The sequence below is a fragment of the Mobula birostris genome, chromosome 6, assembly GCF_030028105.1.
Source record: "Mobula birostris isolate sMobBir1 chromosome 6, sMobBir1.hap1, whole genome shotgun sequence".
Classification (NCBI taxonomy): Eukaryota; Metazoa; Chordata; class Chondrichthyes; order Myliobatiformes; family Myliobatidae; genus Mobula; species Mobula birostris.
Window position 1 is genome coordinate 97,441,337 of NC_092375.1, and position 19,936 is coordinate 97,461,272.

General features: G+C 44.4%; 1 protein-coding gene across 5 annotated transcripts in view; it reads right to left on the reverse strand.

The window, feature by feature from the left end:
* LOC140199215 (phosphorylase b kinase regulatory subunit alpha, liver isoform-like) overlaps positions 1-19,936 on the reverse strand; it is a 213,253-nt gene that overhangs the window by 148,191 nt on the left and 45,126 nt on the right. For all 5 annotated transcript variants that reach the window (XM_072260901.1, XM_072260902.1, XM_072260903.1 and 2 more), the window contains exons 7-10: positions 19,419-19,499; positions 14,606-14,704; positions 13,135-13,281; positions 4,106-4,159 (exon numbers count right to left, since the gene is read on the reverse strand). In XM_072260901.1, coding sequence (XP_072117002.1) covers positions 4,106-4,159; positions 13,135-13,281; positions 14,606-14,704; positions 19,419-19,499 — 381 coding nt within the window. The remainder of the gene's footprint in view (positions 1-4,105; positions 4,160-13,134; positions 13,282-14,605; positions 14,705-19,418; positions 19,500-19,936) is intronic.

Genomic DNA, 19,936 nt, shown 5'->3' on the forward strand with positions numbered 1-19,936 from the left:
TCATCTCATCTCACTACCACAGATCATACTCATCTCATCTCACTAACACTGATCATACTCATCTCATTACACTAACACAGATCATACTCATCTCATTACCAGAGATCATACTCATCTCACTACCACAGATTATATTATCATCTCACTACCACAGATCATACTCATCTCATCTCACTACCACAGATCATATTCATCACATCTCACTACCACAGATCATACTCATCTCATCAACACAGATCAGACTCATGTCATCACCACAGATCATACTCATGTCATCACCACAGATCATACTCATGTCATCGCACTACCACAGTTCGTACTCATCTCACTACCACAGAGCTTACTCATCTCATCTCACTAACACGGATCATACTCATCTCATCTCTCTACCACAGATCACACTCATCTCACTACCACAGATCATACTCATCTCACTACCACAGATCATACTCATCTCATTACCACAGATCATACTTCTCATCTAACTAGCACAGATAATACTCACCTCGCTACCACAGATCATACTCATCTCATCTCACTACCACAGATCATACCCATCTCATCTCAGTACCAGAGATCATAATCATCTCATCTTACTACCACAGATCTTACTCATCTCATCACCACAGACTATAGTCATCTCATCTCACTAACACAGATCATTCTCATCTCATCACCACAGATCATACTCACCTCATCTCACTACCACAGATCGTACTCATCTCATCTCAGTACCACAGATCATACTCATGTCATCACCACAGACCATACTCATTTCATCTCCCTACCACAGATCATACTCATCTCACTACCACAGATCATACTCATCTCACTACCACAGATCATAATCATCTCAACTCACTACCACAGATCATAGTCATCTCATCTAACTACCACAGATCACACTCATCTAACAACCACAGTTCATATTCATCTCAGCTAACAACCACAGATCATACTCATCTCATCTAACAACCACAGATCATACTCATCACATCTCACTACCACAGATCATACTCATCTCATCACCATGGATCATACTCATTCTCACCTCACTACCACAGATCATAATCAACTCATCTCACTACCACAGATCATACTCATATCACTACCACAGATCATAATCAACTCATCTCACTACCACAGATCATACTCATCTGAACTCACTACCACATACCATACTCATCTCATCTCACTACCACAGATCATACTCAACTCATCACCATGGATCATACTCATTCTCATCTCACTACCGCAGATCATACTCATCTCATCTCAGTACCACAGATCATACTCATCTCACTACCCCAGATCTTACTCATCTCATCACCATAGACCATACTCATCTCACTACCACAGACCATACTCATCTCACTCACACAGATCATACTCATCTCATCTCACTAACACAGATCATACTCATCTCATCACCACAGATCATACTCATCTCACTACCACAGATCATACTCATCTCATTACCACAGATCATACTTATCTCATCTCACTACCACAGATCATACTCACCTCGCTACAACAGATCGTACTCATCTCATCTCACTACCACAGATCATACTCATCTCATCTCAGTACCACAGATCATACTCATCTCATCTCAGTACCACAGATCATAATCATCTCATCTCAGTACCACAGATCATAATCATCTCATCTCACTACCACAGATCATACTCATCTCATCTCACTACCTCAGACCATACTCATCTCACTACCACAGATCATACTCATCTCATCTCACTACCTCAGACCATACTCATCTCACTACCACAGATCATACTCATCTCACTACCTCAGACCATACTCATCTCACTACCACAGATCATACTCATCTCATTACACTAACACAGATCATACTCATCTCATTACCAGAGATCATACTCATCTCACTACCACAGATTATACTATCATCTCACTACCAGAGATCATACTCATCTCATCTCACTACCAGAGATCATACTCATCTCATCTCACTACCACAGATCATACTCATCTCATCTCACTACCACAGATCATACTCATCTCATCACCACAGATCATACTCATCTCATCTCACAACCATAGATCATACTCATCTCACTAACACAGATCATATTTATCTCATCTCACTACCACAGATCATAGTCATCTCATCTCACTACCACAGATCATAGTCATCTCATCTAACTACCACAGCTCATACTCATCTCATCTACTACCATAGATCATACTCATCTCATCTCACTACCACACTTGCCTTCATATGGTTTCAGATAAGGTCTCAGTATCACCACCAAAAGATTTCCGAAAGCTCTGTGGTCCATGGTGGGAGCAAGGCTGCAGAGAGCACATACAAAGGCCTCACCCTCACAGTGTCCAATTGCCACTCACAACTTGAGCTGTCACACATCGTCCACCAATTCTAAATGCTTCTAAAATACTGTTTAAGTAATAGACTTAAAAATAAAAACAAAATCCCATAAAGCCAAGTTAAAAGTGGAAGTTAACAGAAAGTTGTGATTTTAATCTGTTACGAAAAACATCAAAGTCATTAGCATTACTTACCTGTCTTGTGAAGGTCAGCAATTGTGTCAAACGGATTGAGCACAATGGATACACAGCATAAAGCTGAAGGGCCAGATATGAAGTGCTAATCTCACCCGTGCGTCTGGAATAAATTCTAAATTATCCAGGACACAGCATCCCACCTGATTGGCAGTGTATGCAATACACAAAAAAAATCCATTCTGCCCACCAAGGTACATACTGCCTTCTGTGTGGACTCGTTACTCACCCAGACAACTGCAATAGCACCTTTCAAATCTGTGATCTCTATCACCAACACAACAAAGGCATCAGGTGTAAGAGATCACCACTACCTACAGTTACCCCTCTATGTTGTTCATCAGGTGACCGGGAAATATAAAACCATTCTTTCATCATCTCTGGATCCAAGTATTTGAACTCTCTCCCTATAGGCACTGGGAATGCAACTTTATCGGAAGGACTGCAGTGGCTCACCCTTACTTCTTCATAGCCAACTGGGCAAGACAAATAATAAATACAGTGGATTCTGGATAATTGGGCCATTAGTTAATCGGGGCAGCTAACTCTTAAAGAACAAGAACTAATCAATAAAATAGCCAGGATTCCCTTTGTTTGTTCGGGAACTATGCCGTGTAATTGGGGATGGAGGCTGTCACCAAACAGTTTCTAACTGTCATTAGTCACAGGCACTTGTGTGGCTGTTAGACACGACACTGTGCTTAAAGCCAACAGTTTTTAACAAGGGTCAGTTGCATGTGTTTGTGTTGTAAAAGCAGTGATTTTTGTCACTGATGGTTGATGAGAAATAAACAGCAAGACAACTCAGAACTGTTTTGCTCACTGCAAGTTTCGAGAATTCAGGTTTGGTGATGCCAGAAATGGCCAGGAGTGAAAATGAAATGATTTCATTGCTTTAACAAGAAAGGAACTACGAAGAATTTGAAGGCATTAGCAATCACCTTGAATGTTACAATGAAAATGAAGATTTAGAAGAAAGGATTGTGTGAAGACAGTCCATTATCTATACTAGGTGTCTGCACTGACTTTGTTCATTTACATCAGTGTACGCTGGATAAATTCCTCCATCGATAACTATTAGGAACAAATATACAGCTTTATAGTTCTGTAGTAGTACTGACAGTGTTCTAACTTATTCTGTTTTCATTCAAATACATAATATGTTACTCCGTTAAATGGTAACTTCCCTTTTTTACCTTTTAACTATTTCCATGAAACTTTGGCTAACTGGGGCAAACGCTTAATTGGGCCAAAATGTACTGGTCCCAATGTGTCCCAATTAACTAGAATCCACCGTACTTCCCTGCAAAACTCTTGAAAAATTAATAAATGAAAAAGTGACTGCAACAGCTTTCCGTATGCACATGCTACAGTGCTGAAACGCAGAATTCTGAAACACAAACTACATGCATTGGAGCTAAGCTAAGTTGCCCTCACTCCCTCGAACTACTAGGATCTGACTCACAGATTTTTGCAGATTTCCCATTTGGTCAAATGATGCACGTATCAATTAATATGCAACATAAAGTAATCTCTGTATACCAACCTCTCTTGGAGTTTTGTATCCATCCCTTAGAAATCGACAGCAGCCATATCGTCCCTGTACAACAGAAGTTAAACAATCACTAACAAAACGTGGGCAGGGCAAGCACAATAGGCTGGATCACATACCACTGCAAAATATGAAGTTATCATTAGAGATAAATCTGTTATGTAGTGACACAGTGTCCACCCCATACAAATGTTTTCCAGGGAATTCCCACCTGACCCGCAAGCTTTGCCTCACAATACACAGATAAATGTACCAGTTAGACACAATCTATGAAGGCTAAAGGTCCAACAGGTAGGCTGCTGTATAAAATATTTTTAAATAAAATGAACAAAATGTAGTGCTCTAGTGCTCATTGACCTCAGAGAACATGTCCTGCACAGTTCCACAGACATCAGACAAATAAAACAGTCCTTTGAATGATTCGGCCTTTCACCTGGGGTAACTGTTAATCAGCTCACCAGAGGCTTCTCGTTCTCCTTCCATGGTGAGTTGCAGCAACCTCTACAGGTGGACATAGACAGCCCCAATCACAAGAGAGGAAAGGATGTAGGTAAACACTCACAAACAAGAGAAAATCTGCAGATGCTGGAAATCCAAGCAACACACACAAAATGCTGGAGGAACTCAGCAGCCCTGGCAGCAACTATGGAAAAGAGTACAGTCGACATTTTGGATCGAGACCCTTACCGGCCTGATTAGCTCTGGACCTCCCAACCACTGCCACCAACCTCATAGTTCCCTCACCCCACACTTCCTGTTTCTACCTCCTACCCAAGATCCACAAACCTGCCCGTCCAAGTAGACCGATTGTTTCAGCTTGTTCCTGCCCCACTGAACTCATATTTGCATACCTCGACTCTGTTTTATCCCCCCTAGTGCAGATCCTACCTACCTGCATCTGTGACACCTCACACGCTCCAGATCTTTTTAATGATTTCGAGAACCCTGGCCCCCATCATCTTATTTTCACCACGGATGTCCAGTCCCTATACACCTCCATCCCCCATCAGGAATGCCTCAAAGCTCTCTCATTTCTGTCTGGACACCAAACCCAAACAGTTCCCCTCCACCACCACTCTCCTCTGTCTGGCAGAACTTACCCTCACTCTTCATAATTTCTCCTTTGGCTCTTCCCACGTCCATGGGCACTCGCATTGGTCCCAGCTATGCCTGCCTGTTTGTTGGTTTTGTGGAACAGTCTATGTTCCAAGCCTACACTGGTGTCACTCCCCAACTTTTCCTACGCTACACTGATGACTGCATTGGGGTTGACTCCTGCACCCATGCAGAATGCACTGACTTCATCAACTTTCCCTCCAATTTCCACTCTGCCATCAAATTTACCTGCTCCAGGTATGAGCCACGGTGGCAGGGCCTCTGGCACTGAGTCTGACCCTGTGGTGCAGAAGGGTGGGAAGAAGAAGAGGAGATCTGTCGTCATTGGAGACTCTATAGTCAGGGGAGCAGACAGGAGATTTTGTGGACGTGAGAAGGACACCCGTATGGTTTGTTGCCTCCCGGATGCCAGGGTCTTTGACTGGGTGCACGACATCCTGGTACGAGAGGGAAAGCAACCAGAAGTCGTGATACATGTTGGCACCAACGACATAGGCAGGAAGAGGGATGAGGTCCTGAAGTGAGAGTTTCGGGAACTAGGCAGAAGGCTGAAGAACAGGACCTCAAGGGTGGCGTTCTCAGGATTGCTGCCAGTGCTACATGACAGTGATGGTAAGATTGGAGGAGATGGCAGTTGAATGCGTGGCTGAGGAGTTGGTGCAGGGGGCAGGGTTTTTAAGATTTTTGGATCATTTGGATCTCTTCTGGGGAAGGTGGGACCTGTACAGATTGGATGGGTTGTACCTGAACACGAGGGGGAGCAATATTCTTGCAGGTAGGTTTGCTAGCATGGTTCAGGAGGGTTTAAACTAATTTGCGAGGGGGATGGGACCCGGAGCAATAGAGCAGTGAAAGAAGTGCATGGAGTAAAGCCAGATCTAACATATAGAGAGGCTTTGAGGAAAGAGAAGCAGAATAAAGGGTGTAAAGGTAGTAAGGTAGAAGAGCTAAAGTGTGTGTACCTCAATGCAAGAAGCATCAGGAATAAAGGTGATGAACTGAGAGTTTGGATACATACATGGAATTATGATGTAGTGGTCATTACAGACACTTGGCTGGCACCAGGCCAGGAATGGATTCGCAATATTCCTGGATTTCAGTGCTTTAAAAGGGATAGAGAGGGCAGAAAAAGGGGAGGAGGGGTGGCATTACTGGTCAGGGATACTATTACAGTTACAGAAAGGGTGGGTGATATAGCAGGATCCTCTTTTGAGTCAGTATGGGTGGAAGTCAGGAACAGGAAGGGAGCAATTACTCTATTGAGGGTATTCTACAGGCCCCCTGGTAGCAGCAGAGATACAGAGGAGCAGATTGGGAGGCAGATTTTGGAAAGGTGCAAAAATAACAGGGCTGTTATCATGGGTGACTTTAACTTCCCTAATATTGATAGGCACCTGATTAGTTCCAAGGGTTTAGATGGGGCAGAGTTTATTAAGTGTGTCCAGGACAGATTCCTGTCACAGTATGCTGACAGGTCGACTGGGGGAATGCCATACTAGATCTAGTACTAGGTAACGAACCAGGTCAGGTCACAGATCTCTCAGTGGGTGAGCATCTGGGGGACAGTGACCACCGCTCCCTGGCCTTTAGCATTATCATGGAAAAGGATAGAATCAGAGAGGACAGGAAAATTTTTAATTCGGGAAGGGCAAATTATGAGGCTATAAGGCTAGAACTTGCGGGTGTGAATTGGGATGATGTTTTTGCAGGGAAATGTACTATGGACATGTGGTTGATGTTTAGAGATCTCTTGCAGGATGTTAGGTATAAATTTGTCCTGGTGAGGAAGGTAAAAACCATGGGCGACAAGTGAGGTGGAAAATCTAGTCAGGAGGAAGAAGGCAGCATACATGAGGTTTAGGAAGCAAGGATCAGATGGGTCTATATTGAGGAATATAGGGAAGCAATAAAGGAGCTTAAGAAGGGGCTGAGAAGAGCAAGAAGGGGGCATGAGAAGGCCTTGGCGAGTAGGGTAAAGGAAAACCCCAAGGCATTCTTCAATTATGTGTAGAACAAAAGGACGACAGGAGTGTAGGTAGGACTGATTAGAGATAAAGGTGGGAAGATGTGCCTGGAGGCTGTGGAAGTGAGCGAGGTCCTCAATGAATACTTCTCTTTGGTATTCACCAATGAGAGAGAACTTGATGACAGTAAGGACAATATGAGTGAGGTTGATATTCTGGAGCAAGTTGATATTAAGGGAGAGGAGATTTGTATTTGTTAAAATACATTAGGACGGATAAGTCCCTGGGGCCTGACGGAATATTTCCCAGGCTGCTCCACGAGGCGAGGGAAGGATTGCTGAGCCGCTGGCTGGGATCTTTATGTCCTCGTTGTCCACGGGAATGGTACCGGAGGATTGGAGGGAGGCGAATGTTGTCCCCTTGTTCAAAAAAGGTAGTAGGGATAATCTGGGTAACTATAGACCAGTGAGCCTTACGTCTGCGGTGGGAAAGTTGTTGGAAAAGATTCTTACAGATAGGATCTATGGGCATTTAGAGAATCATGGTCTGATCAGGGACAGTCAGCATGGATTTGTGAAGGGCAGATCGTGTCTAACAAGCCTGATAGAGTTCTTTGACCAGGCATATTGATGAGGGTAATGCAGTGGATGTGATCTATATGCATTCTAGTAAGGCATTTGACAAGGTTCCACACGGTAGGCTTATTCAGAAAGTCAGAAGGCATGGGATCCAGGGAAATTTGGCCAGGTGGATTCAGAACTGACTTGCCTGCAGAAGGCAGAGGGTCGTGGTGGAGGGAGTACATTCTGATTGGAGGATTGTGACTAGTGGTGTCCCACAAGGATCGGTTCTGGGACCTCTACTTTTCGTGATTTTTATTAATGACCTGGATGAGGGGGTAGAAGGGTGGATTGGCAAGTTTGCAGACGACACAAAGGTTGGTGGTGTTGTAGATAGTGTAAAGGATTGTCAAAGATTGCAGAGAGACATTGATAGGATGCAGAAGTGGGCTGAGAAGTGGCAGATGGAGTTCAACCCGCAGAAGTGTGAGGTGGTACACTTTGGAAGGACAAACTCCAAGGCAGAGTACAAAGTAAATGGCAGGATACTTGGTAGTGTGGAGGAGCAGAGGGATCTCAGGGTACATGTCCACAGATCCCTGAAAGTTGCCTCACAGGTAGATAGGGTAGTTAAGAAAGCTTATGGGGTGTTAGCTTTCATAAGTCGAGGGATAGAGTTTAAGAGTCGCGATGTATTGATGCAGCTCTATAAAACTCTGGTTAGGCCACACTTGGAGTACTGTGTCCAGTTCCGGTTATCTCACTATAGGAAGGACGTGGAAGCATTGGAAAGGATACAGAGGAGATTTACCTGGATGCTGCCTGGTTTAGAGAGTATGCATTATTTTCAGAGATTAAGGAAGCTAGGGCTTTACTCTTCAGAGAGGAGGATGAGAGGAGACATGATAGAGGTGTACAAGATATTAAGAGGAATAGATAGAGTGGATAGCCAGCGCCTCTTCCCTAGGGCACCACTGCTCAATACAAGAGGACATGGCTTTCAAGGTAAGGGGTGGGAAGTTCAAGGGGGATATTAGAGGAAGGTTTTTTACACAGAGAGTGGTTGGTGTGTGGAATGCACTGCCTGACTCAGTGGTGGAGGCAGATACACTAGTGAAGTTTAAGAGACTACTAGACAGGTATATGGAGGAATTTAATGTAGGGGGTTATATGGCAGGTAGGGTTTGAGGGTCGGCACAACATTGTGGGCCAAAGGGCCTGTCATGTGCTGTACTATTCTATGTTCTATGTTCATTTCCAACACCTCCCCCCACCCCACCTTTCTCAATCTCTCTGTTTCTATCTCTGGAGGCAGCTTGTCTGCTCATGTTTATTATAAACCCGCTGACTCTCACACCCACCTGGACTATACCTCTTCCCCCTGTTACTTGTAAAAACGTCATCCCCTTCTCTCAATTCCTCCGTCTCCGCCACATCTGCTCTCAGGATGAGACTTTGTGTTCCAGAAGCAAGGAGATGTACTCCTTCTGCAAAGCAAGGGGCTTCCCTTCCTCCACCATCAACGATGCCCTCAACCACATCTCTTCCATTTCATGCACGTCTGCCTTCACCCCATCCTCCCACCACCTTGCCAGGAATAGGGTTCCTCTTGTCCTCACCTACTGCCCCACCAGTCTCCACGTCCAGCACATAATTCTCTGAAACTTCCGCCATCTCCAATGGGATCGTATCACCAAGCACATCTTGCCCTCCCCCCACCCCCACCCCCCCAGCTTTCTGCTTTCTGCAGGACCACTGCCTAAGTGACTCCCTTCTCTATTTGTCCCACCCCACTGATCTCCCTCCCGGCATTTATCCTTGCAAGTGGAACAAATGTCACACCTGCCCCTACACCTCCTCCCTCACTACAATTCAGGGCCCCGGACAGTCCTTCCAGGGACTGTATCCAGTGTTCCTGGTGTGGCCTCCTGAATATTGGTGAGACTCATTGTGGATTCCACTTCCCATTCCAACATGTCAGTCCATGGCCTCCTCTGCTGTCTGTGGTGATGAGACCACACTCAGGCTGGAGGAGCAACACCTTGCATTCCTTCAGGGTAGCCTCCAACCTGATGGCATGAACATCAATTTCTCGAACTTCTGGTAATGTCCCCTCCTCCTTCACCATTCCCCATTCCCATTTCCCTCTCTCACCTTATCTCCTTAACCTACCCATCACCTCCCTATGGGTCTCCTTCCCCTTCTCTTTCTTCCATGGCCTTCTGTCCTCTCCTATCAGACTCGCCATTCTCCATCCCTGTATCTCTTTCACCAAGCAACTTCCCAACTCTTTAGTTCACCCCTCTCCCACCTCCTAGTTTCACCTATCTCCTTGTGTTTCTTCCTCCCCTGTAACTCTGACTCATCATTTTGTCTCCAGTCCTAATGAAGGGCCTCAGCCCAAAACATCGACTATACTCTTCTCCACAGATGCTGTAGATGCCTGGTTCCTATGGTTGTCATAGCTGGGGTTGGTAGTGGAGATAAACTCCAAATGTCTCTAACAGCCTCTGACAACCAAGTCCAACTCTTGGCCTCTACGCATGACCTAGCTACTAGGCCCAGCAGAACTGTTTCTACTGACAAGAGAAGGGCCAAAGGCCGACCACAGGTGCCTCAAAACCAGTTTTTTCAGGCAGCTGGGGCTCGTAAGCCTTGGACGGCAGCCCGCCTAGGAGTAGAAAAACCCATGGGAAAGGTTTTGGGAGTAAATCCCAAGGAAGAAATCTGGAGCCGAGGTCCCCAAGGCAGTTTGATGTTGTTCACAACTTCACTCTGGCAGCTTCTGTGACGACACTGGTGCCAAGCTGTATCGGCGCTTGCCCTTCCCTTGGACTACATCAGTGACGTGGAGAGGGGGAACCCGCTACATGGGCAACAGCCGGTTCTTCAATCCTTCCCACCCAGGCTTGCGCCCTGGAGGACACAGTTTACGAGAGACACAAACCCATGATCCCCTGGGATCGACGGCTGCCGACTAAATATGCTGTGGCACATGGCCAAGTGGTTAAGGCGTCGGTCTAGTGATCTGAAGGTCGCTAGTTCGAGCCTCAGCTGAGGCAGTGTGTTGTGTCCTTGAGCAAGGCACTTAACCACACATTGCTCTGTGATGACACCGGTGCCAAGCTGTATGGGTCCTAGTGCCCTTCCCTTGGACAACATCGGTGGCGTGGAGAGGGGAGACTTGTAGCATGGGCAACTGCCAGTCTTCCATATAACCTTGCCCAGGCCTCAGTCAACATCAAAAATCGATGGACAGCCGAAGAAGAAGAAGATGATCACTAAATATGTTGCCTGGCCTGCTGAGTTCCTTCAGCATTTGTGACAGGTGAACACTCAGTCCATCCGGCTGGTACAGGGGTACAGGTATCCTGGCTGACCTGCATCATTTCCATTACTGACCTTGTTTGTCCTTCAATACTTCTGCCTACATAAATCAATTTCAGTTGATGAAGCCCTCCAATGGCACTCCACCACATTATTTTGGAGGAGGCAGAGCTAAGAGTCCTACTACCCTTTGTGTGAAGGAACTTCACATAATAGTTATCTAACCTTGAGTTTCTGCCCTCTTGTTTTCCTGCAAGATGGTTTCCGTTGTCTATCCCCTCAATTCTTTTTGATTGTCCTCGACAAGATACCTCTCTACGAAAGATGATACAGGAGTGAGCAACTGTGTGGATTGGAGGAAATGAGTTGCCTCTGGAAAGGAATTACCGGAATTTTGCAATGCTGGAGCATAATTTCTACCCTTCACAATTTCAGCAGCCAGGAGTTAAAGCCACCAACATGTCCTTTATCTCTAGGGATTATCTCTTTGCTTTACTGATTTTGGTATTCACATCTCTATCTATTGCTGCTTCTCCTTCATTTAGAAAGTCTACTGTTCTTGAATCCAAAGTGAATAATCTTACACTTCCCTACAGTGATTTCATCTGCTACTCTACCATTCACTTTATCTATCAATCACCCTTTGCAACTATCTGCAACAAATTATTTTCTGCAAAATCCACTTGGCACAATCAGCATAATTATACACAAACAAGAAAAAATTTGCAGATGCTGGAAATCAAAGTAATACATACAAAATGCTTGAGGAACTCAGCAGGCCAGGCCAGCATCTATGGAAAAGAGTAATAGGCATCTGTTAGTCTTGTGAGACCATGGATTTGTGCCTTGGAAGGTTTCCAGGGCACAGGCCTGGGCAAGGTTATATGGAAGACCGGCAGTTGCCCATGCTACAAGTCTCCCCTCTCCAAGTCACCGATGTTGTCCAAGGGAAAGGCACTAGGGCTAATACAGCTTAGTACTGGTGTCGTCGCACAGCAATGTGTGGTTAAGTGCCTTGCTCAAAGATACAACACGCTGCCTCAACTGAGGCTCAAACTAGTGACCTTCGGATCACTAGACTGACGCCTTAACCACCTGGCCATGCGTAAACAGTTGGCGTTTTGGGCAGAAACCCTTCATCAGGACTGGGAAAAGAGATTAGAAGTCAGCATAAGAAGATAAAGAGGAAGGGAGGAAGAAGTACAAAGTAGGAAGGGTTAGTAAAGAGCTGGTAAGTCAATTGGTGAAAGAGATACAGGGCTGGAGAAGGGGGAATCTGATAGGAGAGGACAGAAGGCCATAGAAGAAAGGGGAGGACTACCAGAGGGAGGTGATGGGCAGGTAAGGAGAAAAGGTGAGAGAGAGAGAAAGAGTGAAGGGGGGAGAGCAATTACTGGAAGTTCGAAAATTGATGTTTGAGAAATCGATATAATTATACAGATAGCTCTCAGTTGCCTCATCCTAGTCATTTATAAACACAGTGCTACTATCCACTTCCTGTCAACTGGTTTACTGCTGCTTCATTCTCACACTCACTTTCACCCTCCTAACCAATTCTTTACCGAGGACATTGGAAAGGACATATATAAGAGTCAATAAGAGGCAACATCCATCATCATGAACTCCCCACCATGTGGGCCATGCCCTCCTCTCAATGCTGTCATCGAACAGGAGACACTGGGGCCTACAGACCTAAACATCAAGGCTCAATTTCTCCCCACTGCCACGAGGAATCAAACTGAAAAAACTTTTTTCTCTCTCTTTGATCTTACATGAGTGTTGTTACTTTTTTTTGCATATAAAACTTATGTTTAATTTATGTTATCTTAAGTTTATTTTAATTTATATTTGTCCTCATAATGTAGTGTTGCTGCCGGTAAAAGCTAATTTTCATATCCTACACCCTTTCCCCTGTGTTTGTATGCCCATGACAACAATAAACTTGAACTTGCAATAGTCTCCAAATCCAGATTCTCCCAATTCCTTGGGTTGAATCTCACTGAAATCAACTTGGTCAGCTGCAGAGAACACAGTTGTTCAATGTACGGGAGCTTACTTGCAGCTTGGTAATGATTTCATTCTTTGTCACATTCACCAGATCGACGTCTTCCACAGCAAAGGCAGGGTAGGAAATAATTGAAAGCAGCCCAGCATCAATCTCTTTTGATGTAGATGCTCTGGGTAGCATAGAAAGAAGAATGGACTGGAATAGAAGAAGAAAAAAATAAATTAATCGCAATCAAACCAATGTACTTGTACTTGGTACTAAACCCATGGAAAACATCTGGCCCAAATTATATCCCAGACTATGTCATTAGCTCCTACACAGATCAGTTGGCAGAGGTATTTGCAGATAGTTTTAACCTTTCCCTGCATCAATCTTAGATTCCCATCTGCTTTAGGAAGACCAATTTCCTAGAGTCTAAGAGAAACAAGGTAATGTGCCTCAATGGCTGCCAGCCAGTAATTCTAACATCCACCATCACAAAGTGCTTTGAGAGGCTGGTCATGGCATGCCTTAACTCCAGCCTCCTAGACAACCTCGACCCACTGCAGTTGCCTGCCCCGGAACAGGTCTATGGCAGAAGGCATCTCTTGACCCAATATTCATCTCTGGACCATCTATGGTTTATAATATACAGTCATGCCTTCAGTACTGTAATTCCCAGCAAACTCATCTCCAAATCCCTGGACTTGGGACACATCACCTCTCTTTGCAACTGGATCCTGACTTCCTGACTAACAGACTGTAGTCAACAAGAATAGGTAGCAACACCTCCACATCAAATATCTTAAACACTGGTCCGCAATGAAGCTGTATTCTCAGCCTCCTACTCGACTCCCTACACACACATGATTACGTGGCCAAATTCAGTTCTAACTTTACAAGTTTCCAGATAATACAACACAAGGAGTGAACTTCCTGCCCTGGTCCAACCACATTGATGTCACAGTAAAGGAAGCTCACTAGGGCCTTTACTTCTTCAGGAGGCTAAAGAAATTTGGCAAGCATCACAGCTTGGTATGGGGACTGCACTGCACAGTGCATGAAACCATTGTGTTATCAACACAGCCCAGCACATCACAGAGACATTGACAGAGCTCTTGGCACATCACGGAGACCATCCTACCCTCCATGGACTCTGTATACACTTTCTCATTGCCTTAGTAAAGCAGCCAACATAATCAAAGACCCCTCCTACTACAAGATACCAAACCCTGGAAGCATGTACAACCAGGCTCAAGAACAGTTTCTGTACTGCTGTTGTAGGACTATTTAATGGTTCCCTTGTACAATAAGACTTGAGATTGACTTCAGATCTACCTTACACATTACTGTCTACCTGCACTGCCTCTGTACTCTCACACTTTATTCTGCATTCTGTTACTACTTCACCTTGTACTGCTCAATATACTGTAGATTGAGTACAAGGTGAATTAGTCTGTACAACTGATATGCAAGACCAATTCTAACCTCGGTACAAGTAATAGACCAATTGCGATTCCCAGCACTCCCTCAGGATTACCTGGCAATGTTGTACCTCATCCGGAAGAACATGGATGACTGATCTTGGGCCTCCACAAGCTCCAAACAAATCCAGCTCATCGATTGCCTCCAGAGCTGCCTGCAAGTACAGAGGACAATTAAATGGATCCAAAAACATCCAAGCCAGGCCTGGCCCATCTACTTGGAGCCAACCATTACCCAGGCTGTCCCATTTCAAGCACTGCTAATCATTTGGATAAATACATCAAACTGGTTCAGCTGGTTTAAATAGGAAAATTCACTTGAATTTGCCACCCAGTTCATGGAAGTAAATGTTTTGTTTCTATGAACATACAGCAGGAATTCTGAACTAAAACCTTGCCAGTCGTTGAAATTCAATTAAATGTGTTTAAACAATCACTGGGTGAGTCTGGTCTGCTTTTTTCAGCCTTGAGTACAACTTTCTTAATTAAACTTTGACAATTTTCAAGCACAAAGATAAACAGAGATGTGCATTTAATAAATCTCAACTATTTTAATGAATTGCTATTAACATAATTCCTTAATTTTCTTAAATATCCTTTCAGTGCAAGTGATTGGGGACACGCACCTTGTTTAATGGAAGCCCATCACAGACAGGCTCGTTAACAGGTGCCTCCACTGTAACATCCTGTCTGCTCTTGAGGTTTACTTGACATAGAGTGCGACATGTCAAACAACTTTATTTTACGTAACTCGTGGTGCTGAGTGCTTTGAAACCAATTATTTGAGTCTGCAGCTTAAGTCTGAGAAGTTAGACCCAAATAGGGTCTAAAATAAATTAAGTTAGACCTAAAATCACCACATTAACTGAGTGAGTGAACTGTACATTTTAACAGTTTTTCTTTTACTTAGGAACCTCAAAACAACAGGAAAATTGAATCCAGCTCCTGAGCTTTGCATTTTCATCTGCAACTCTGAACATAACCCATGGTGATCTTTCTTCCTTTGAGTTTTACCCAGCCACCATGTGCACACTGAAGTGCTCTCATGATAAATACTTTAAATGGTGACAGTGGGTTAACCCCAGTGGAACCAAGACAAGTTGGAGCTGGGGCCTCTGTCATACTTTTGAGCACTGCAGGGTAGGCTTGTTACGGAGGAGTACTCTTTATATCCGATTTCACTGGGGCCAAATTCCTCCTTAGAAGGGCAAAGCAAGCATACATTCTTTGCATCTGTCACATGCAATCAACTGCCATGACAAAGCTAATGCTTTGTAACCTCTTTCTGATCTCTAACTCCCCACCTGCCCTACAACATGCCTGTGCTGTGAAATGCAACATTAACATGTGTTAGTCTATGCTCAGTGAGTACAAAACAGGACCTGTGGTCCACAACATCTGCACTGGGACGGGGTGACAGTTAAACAAGCAAAATTATTTTGTTGTTGGAGCTGCAAATAGAGTGTTTCAATACCCTGCTGACTTCAGCCTTGTGCGTGGTAAAGAAGACTTTGAGGAATCAACAAAGAAAACCCATCTCCACTCTCTACTACTGGAGGCATGGTACTTATGTTCCTGGTTTAATTAAGCTGTCAGGATGCCACGATGGGACCCAGGTATTTACTTCACAGAACGTCCTTCCAGCCCAATGAGAAGCCATACCAGCAACCCGCTTATTTAATCCTAGTCTAATCACAGAAGAATTTACAATGACCAACCAGTACATCTTTACACTGTGGGAGGAAACCACAGTGGAAGCCCTCACAGTCACAGGAAGAACGTAGAAATTCCTTACAGATGGCACCAGAATGGAACTCAGATCTCCAACGGCCCGAGCTGAATTATTGTCATGCTAACCGCTGGGCTTCTGTGGTGCCTCAGAAGTCGTCTGACATCTCCTTGTTGGATCTGCTTGTGGCACAAATGCCACAAAGCAACCCACGTCTGAATGTTGTCTAGGTCTTACTGTGCGCAGATATGGGCTGCCACACTTGCTCAGAAATATATCTTCAGATTTCAGTTTCAAAGTTATTTATCACAGGCACAGCATAACTTACAGTGAAATGTGTTGTTTGCGTTAACAACCAACATACCCAACAATGTCACCGAGCTGCGTCTCCGTTGAGCTAGTAGCTCAGACTTGGTTGCTTTTTGAGGTTTGTAGGATTGGCTTTGGGGACAGAGAGGGGACTTAGCATTTAGGGACAGACTTGTGGAGGAGTTAGAGGTCAGGCCGGACTCGAGGCCTCCTCTTTGCCTCCTCTTTGACGTGTGACAAAGGACAGGGCATACAGGTTCTGATGTCAGGCCAGCAGACCAGCAAGAATTAGGGCTGGTGGCCTCCCCCTACAACTACCAGGTCAGCAACTCATCGATGGGTTCCTGGTTTGAAGTTCCATGCGACCAATAGGAAGGAGGACTGGTGAATCGGCGAGACCGGTATTTGGAGCTTAGTGTTCAGGATATGGAGTTTGGGCGGGATCTTCATTCAACAAGTCGATGATGATGAATGAGGGTTGATATTGAAGACAGAAGCCCGAGAAATGAGAACAGAAGTCCAGCCAAACATCAAGGCCCAGTGGCCAGACCTTTGAACCTGCGAGTCCATTGGGCAAGTTAAAGACCCAATAACTGCGAATCCGCAAGTCCACAGGAGACTGAATGCCTGGCCTGTGGTTGAAGGATGGTGTACGATTGGAAGGAGGATCGGGGATCATCTAGCTGTTATTGTGTTCTGTTTTGTTCTGCCGAGCAAGCTATGTTGGTGCCAGAATGTCTAGTGACACGAGGGCTGCCATGCCCCCAGCACATCCTTAGGTTATTAATGCCAACAAGACAGGCCACTGTACGTTTCAGTGTATGCATGAAAATAAATGAATCCAAATCTGAATCTGAAGTGGTGAATATAACTGAACATTGTACAATGATTAGCACATCAATCATTAGAATCTCAGATGGAGACAAGAGGGCCTACAGGAGCGAGATAGTTGAGTGGAGTCACAGCAACAACCTTGTACTCAACATCAGTAACACCAAAGAGCTGATTGTGGACTTCAGGTGAGAGAACACATACCAGTCCTCACAAAGGTATCAGAAGTGGAGAGAGTGAGCATTTCAAGTTCCTGGCTCAAGATCTCTGAGGATCTAACCTGGTCCCAACATATTGATGCAGTTATAAAGAAGGCAAGACAGCGGCTATATTTCATTAGGAGTTTGAGGAGATTTGGTTTGTCACCCAAAACACTCAAAAACTTCTGGTATGGGGGGGTGGGGTGGGGGCTACTGCACAGGATCCAAAGAAGCTGCAGAAAATTGTAAAATTAGTCAGCTCCATCTTGGGTACTAGCCTCTGTAGTATCCAAGACATCTTCAATGATCGATGCCTCAGAAAGGTGATGACAATTATTAGGACCCCCATTACCCAGGACATGCCCTTTTCTCATTGTTACCGTCAGATAGGAGATACAGAAGCCTGAAGGCACACACTCAGCAATTCAGGAACAGTTTCTTTCCCTCTCCCTTCCGATTCCGAAATGGACATTGAACCCCTGAACACTACTTCACTTTTCTTTTTTAATTATTTCTGTTTTTGCACCAATTTTAATATACACATATATACTTCCTGTAATTGATCTATTTATTTATTTTTTTTCTATATTATCATGTATTGTATTATACTGCTGCTGCTAAGTTAACAAATTTCACGACATATGCCGGTGATAATAAACTGATTCTTATTCGGACATGTCCATTCTGATATTATGATGGCAGTAAGACCATCTGGTCTAAGTCCTTAAAATTAATGACAATATTGCTCCATATTCTAAGAAGAATTTTAGACTTTCCAACAAGAAGGGTGCCTGGTTATGGATGAAACATTGTGAGGATAAAGATACGTCTGAAATGTCGACTATTTGTTCCCTCCAGAGATGCTGCCTGACTTGCTGAGATCCTCCGGCATTTTGTGTGTGTTCCTCAAGACTTCCAGCACTTGCGGAACATCTTGTGCTTATTGCCATCATATTCTATTCTTCTATTAATAAAATCAAAGATTTCATATGCATTATTCAAAATAAACAGTTCTGTCAACAAATCCTGTTACCTTTAAAGTCTCATTCAAGGTCAAGTTAAAGTTCAAGATTATTGTACACATGTACATCACCAATTAAAACAATGGTCCTCTGGAGCAAGGGGCATATACTGTAACTCACACACAACACACAAAGTAATATTACCACAAATAGGCATCCGTTAGTCTCACAAAACCATGGATTTGTGCCTTGGAAGGTTTCCAGGGTGCAGACCTGGGCCAGGTTGTATGGAAGACGGGCAGTTGCCCATGCTGCAAGTCTCCCCTCTCCACGCCACCGATGTTGTCCAAGGGAAGGGCACTAGGGCCAATACAGCTTGGTACCAGTGTCGTCGCAGAGCAATGTGTGGTTAAGTGCCTTGCTCAAGGACACAACACGCTGCCTCAGTTGAGGCTCAAACTAGTGACCTTAAGATCACTAGACCGACACCTTAACCACTTGGCCACGTGCCAACATAAATAACTTAACAAATAATAAGGTGCATTTATGACACAAGTTAGAACGTAAACAGAGGAACATGACTGGCACTTCATACGTGATGAGACGTGGTTGGTGGCAGGGAGTTCAGTGCTCTCGTGGCCTGGGGGAAGAGGCTGGTTCCTATGCTAACAGTTCTTGTCCTACACCTTCAGGTTCTTACACTCCTTGTAAAACTGTACCACTTTAGATTATTTCTCTTCGTTCTTGATATCTCACTTTAAATTTCCCTACACTAATATCAGCTGTAATTGCCTAGCCAATGCATTCTGTACTACAGTTTACTGGCGATATTCGTTACCTTGGCCATGCCCACAGAGCTTGCATTCAACTCCGCTATTCCCTGGTTCATTTTATCTCCTCGCTCCCACATGCCATAATCCTAAGAAAAAAGGACACATCAGTTTTATTTCTCTGCTGTTACTGAGATCATGAATATGTGACAACCACAATGTTAAATTAGCAGGGTCTCATCAGTGGAGAACACATCTAGTTCAAAGACTTCAGCGAGATCACCAAGTTCAGCCTGCAACCGAACCCAGCTGCAATGTCCCACTTATAACAGTGCCAGTGCAGTGGTGTGGCACCAGATTTACTGGAATTGGTATCCGATGTCATATGTACCAACATACAGGGAAAAGCTTGTCATATACAGATCAAATCATAATAATGCCAAATAAACTGTAAAAGTTACAGAGAAACAACAGTGCAGGTGAACACTGAAGTGCAAGTGCACTGACAATTCAAAATGACCTACTGGAAACTGAGCATAGCAGAGTCCTCCCACAAGGATAAAGTACTCCTGGTGGGAGCCAGAAA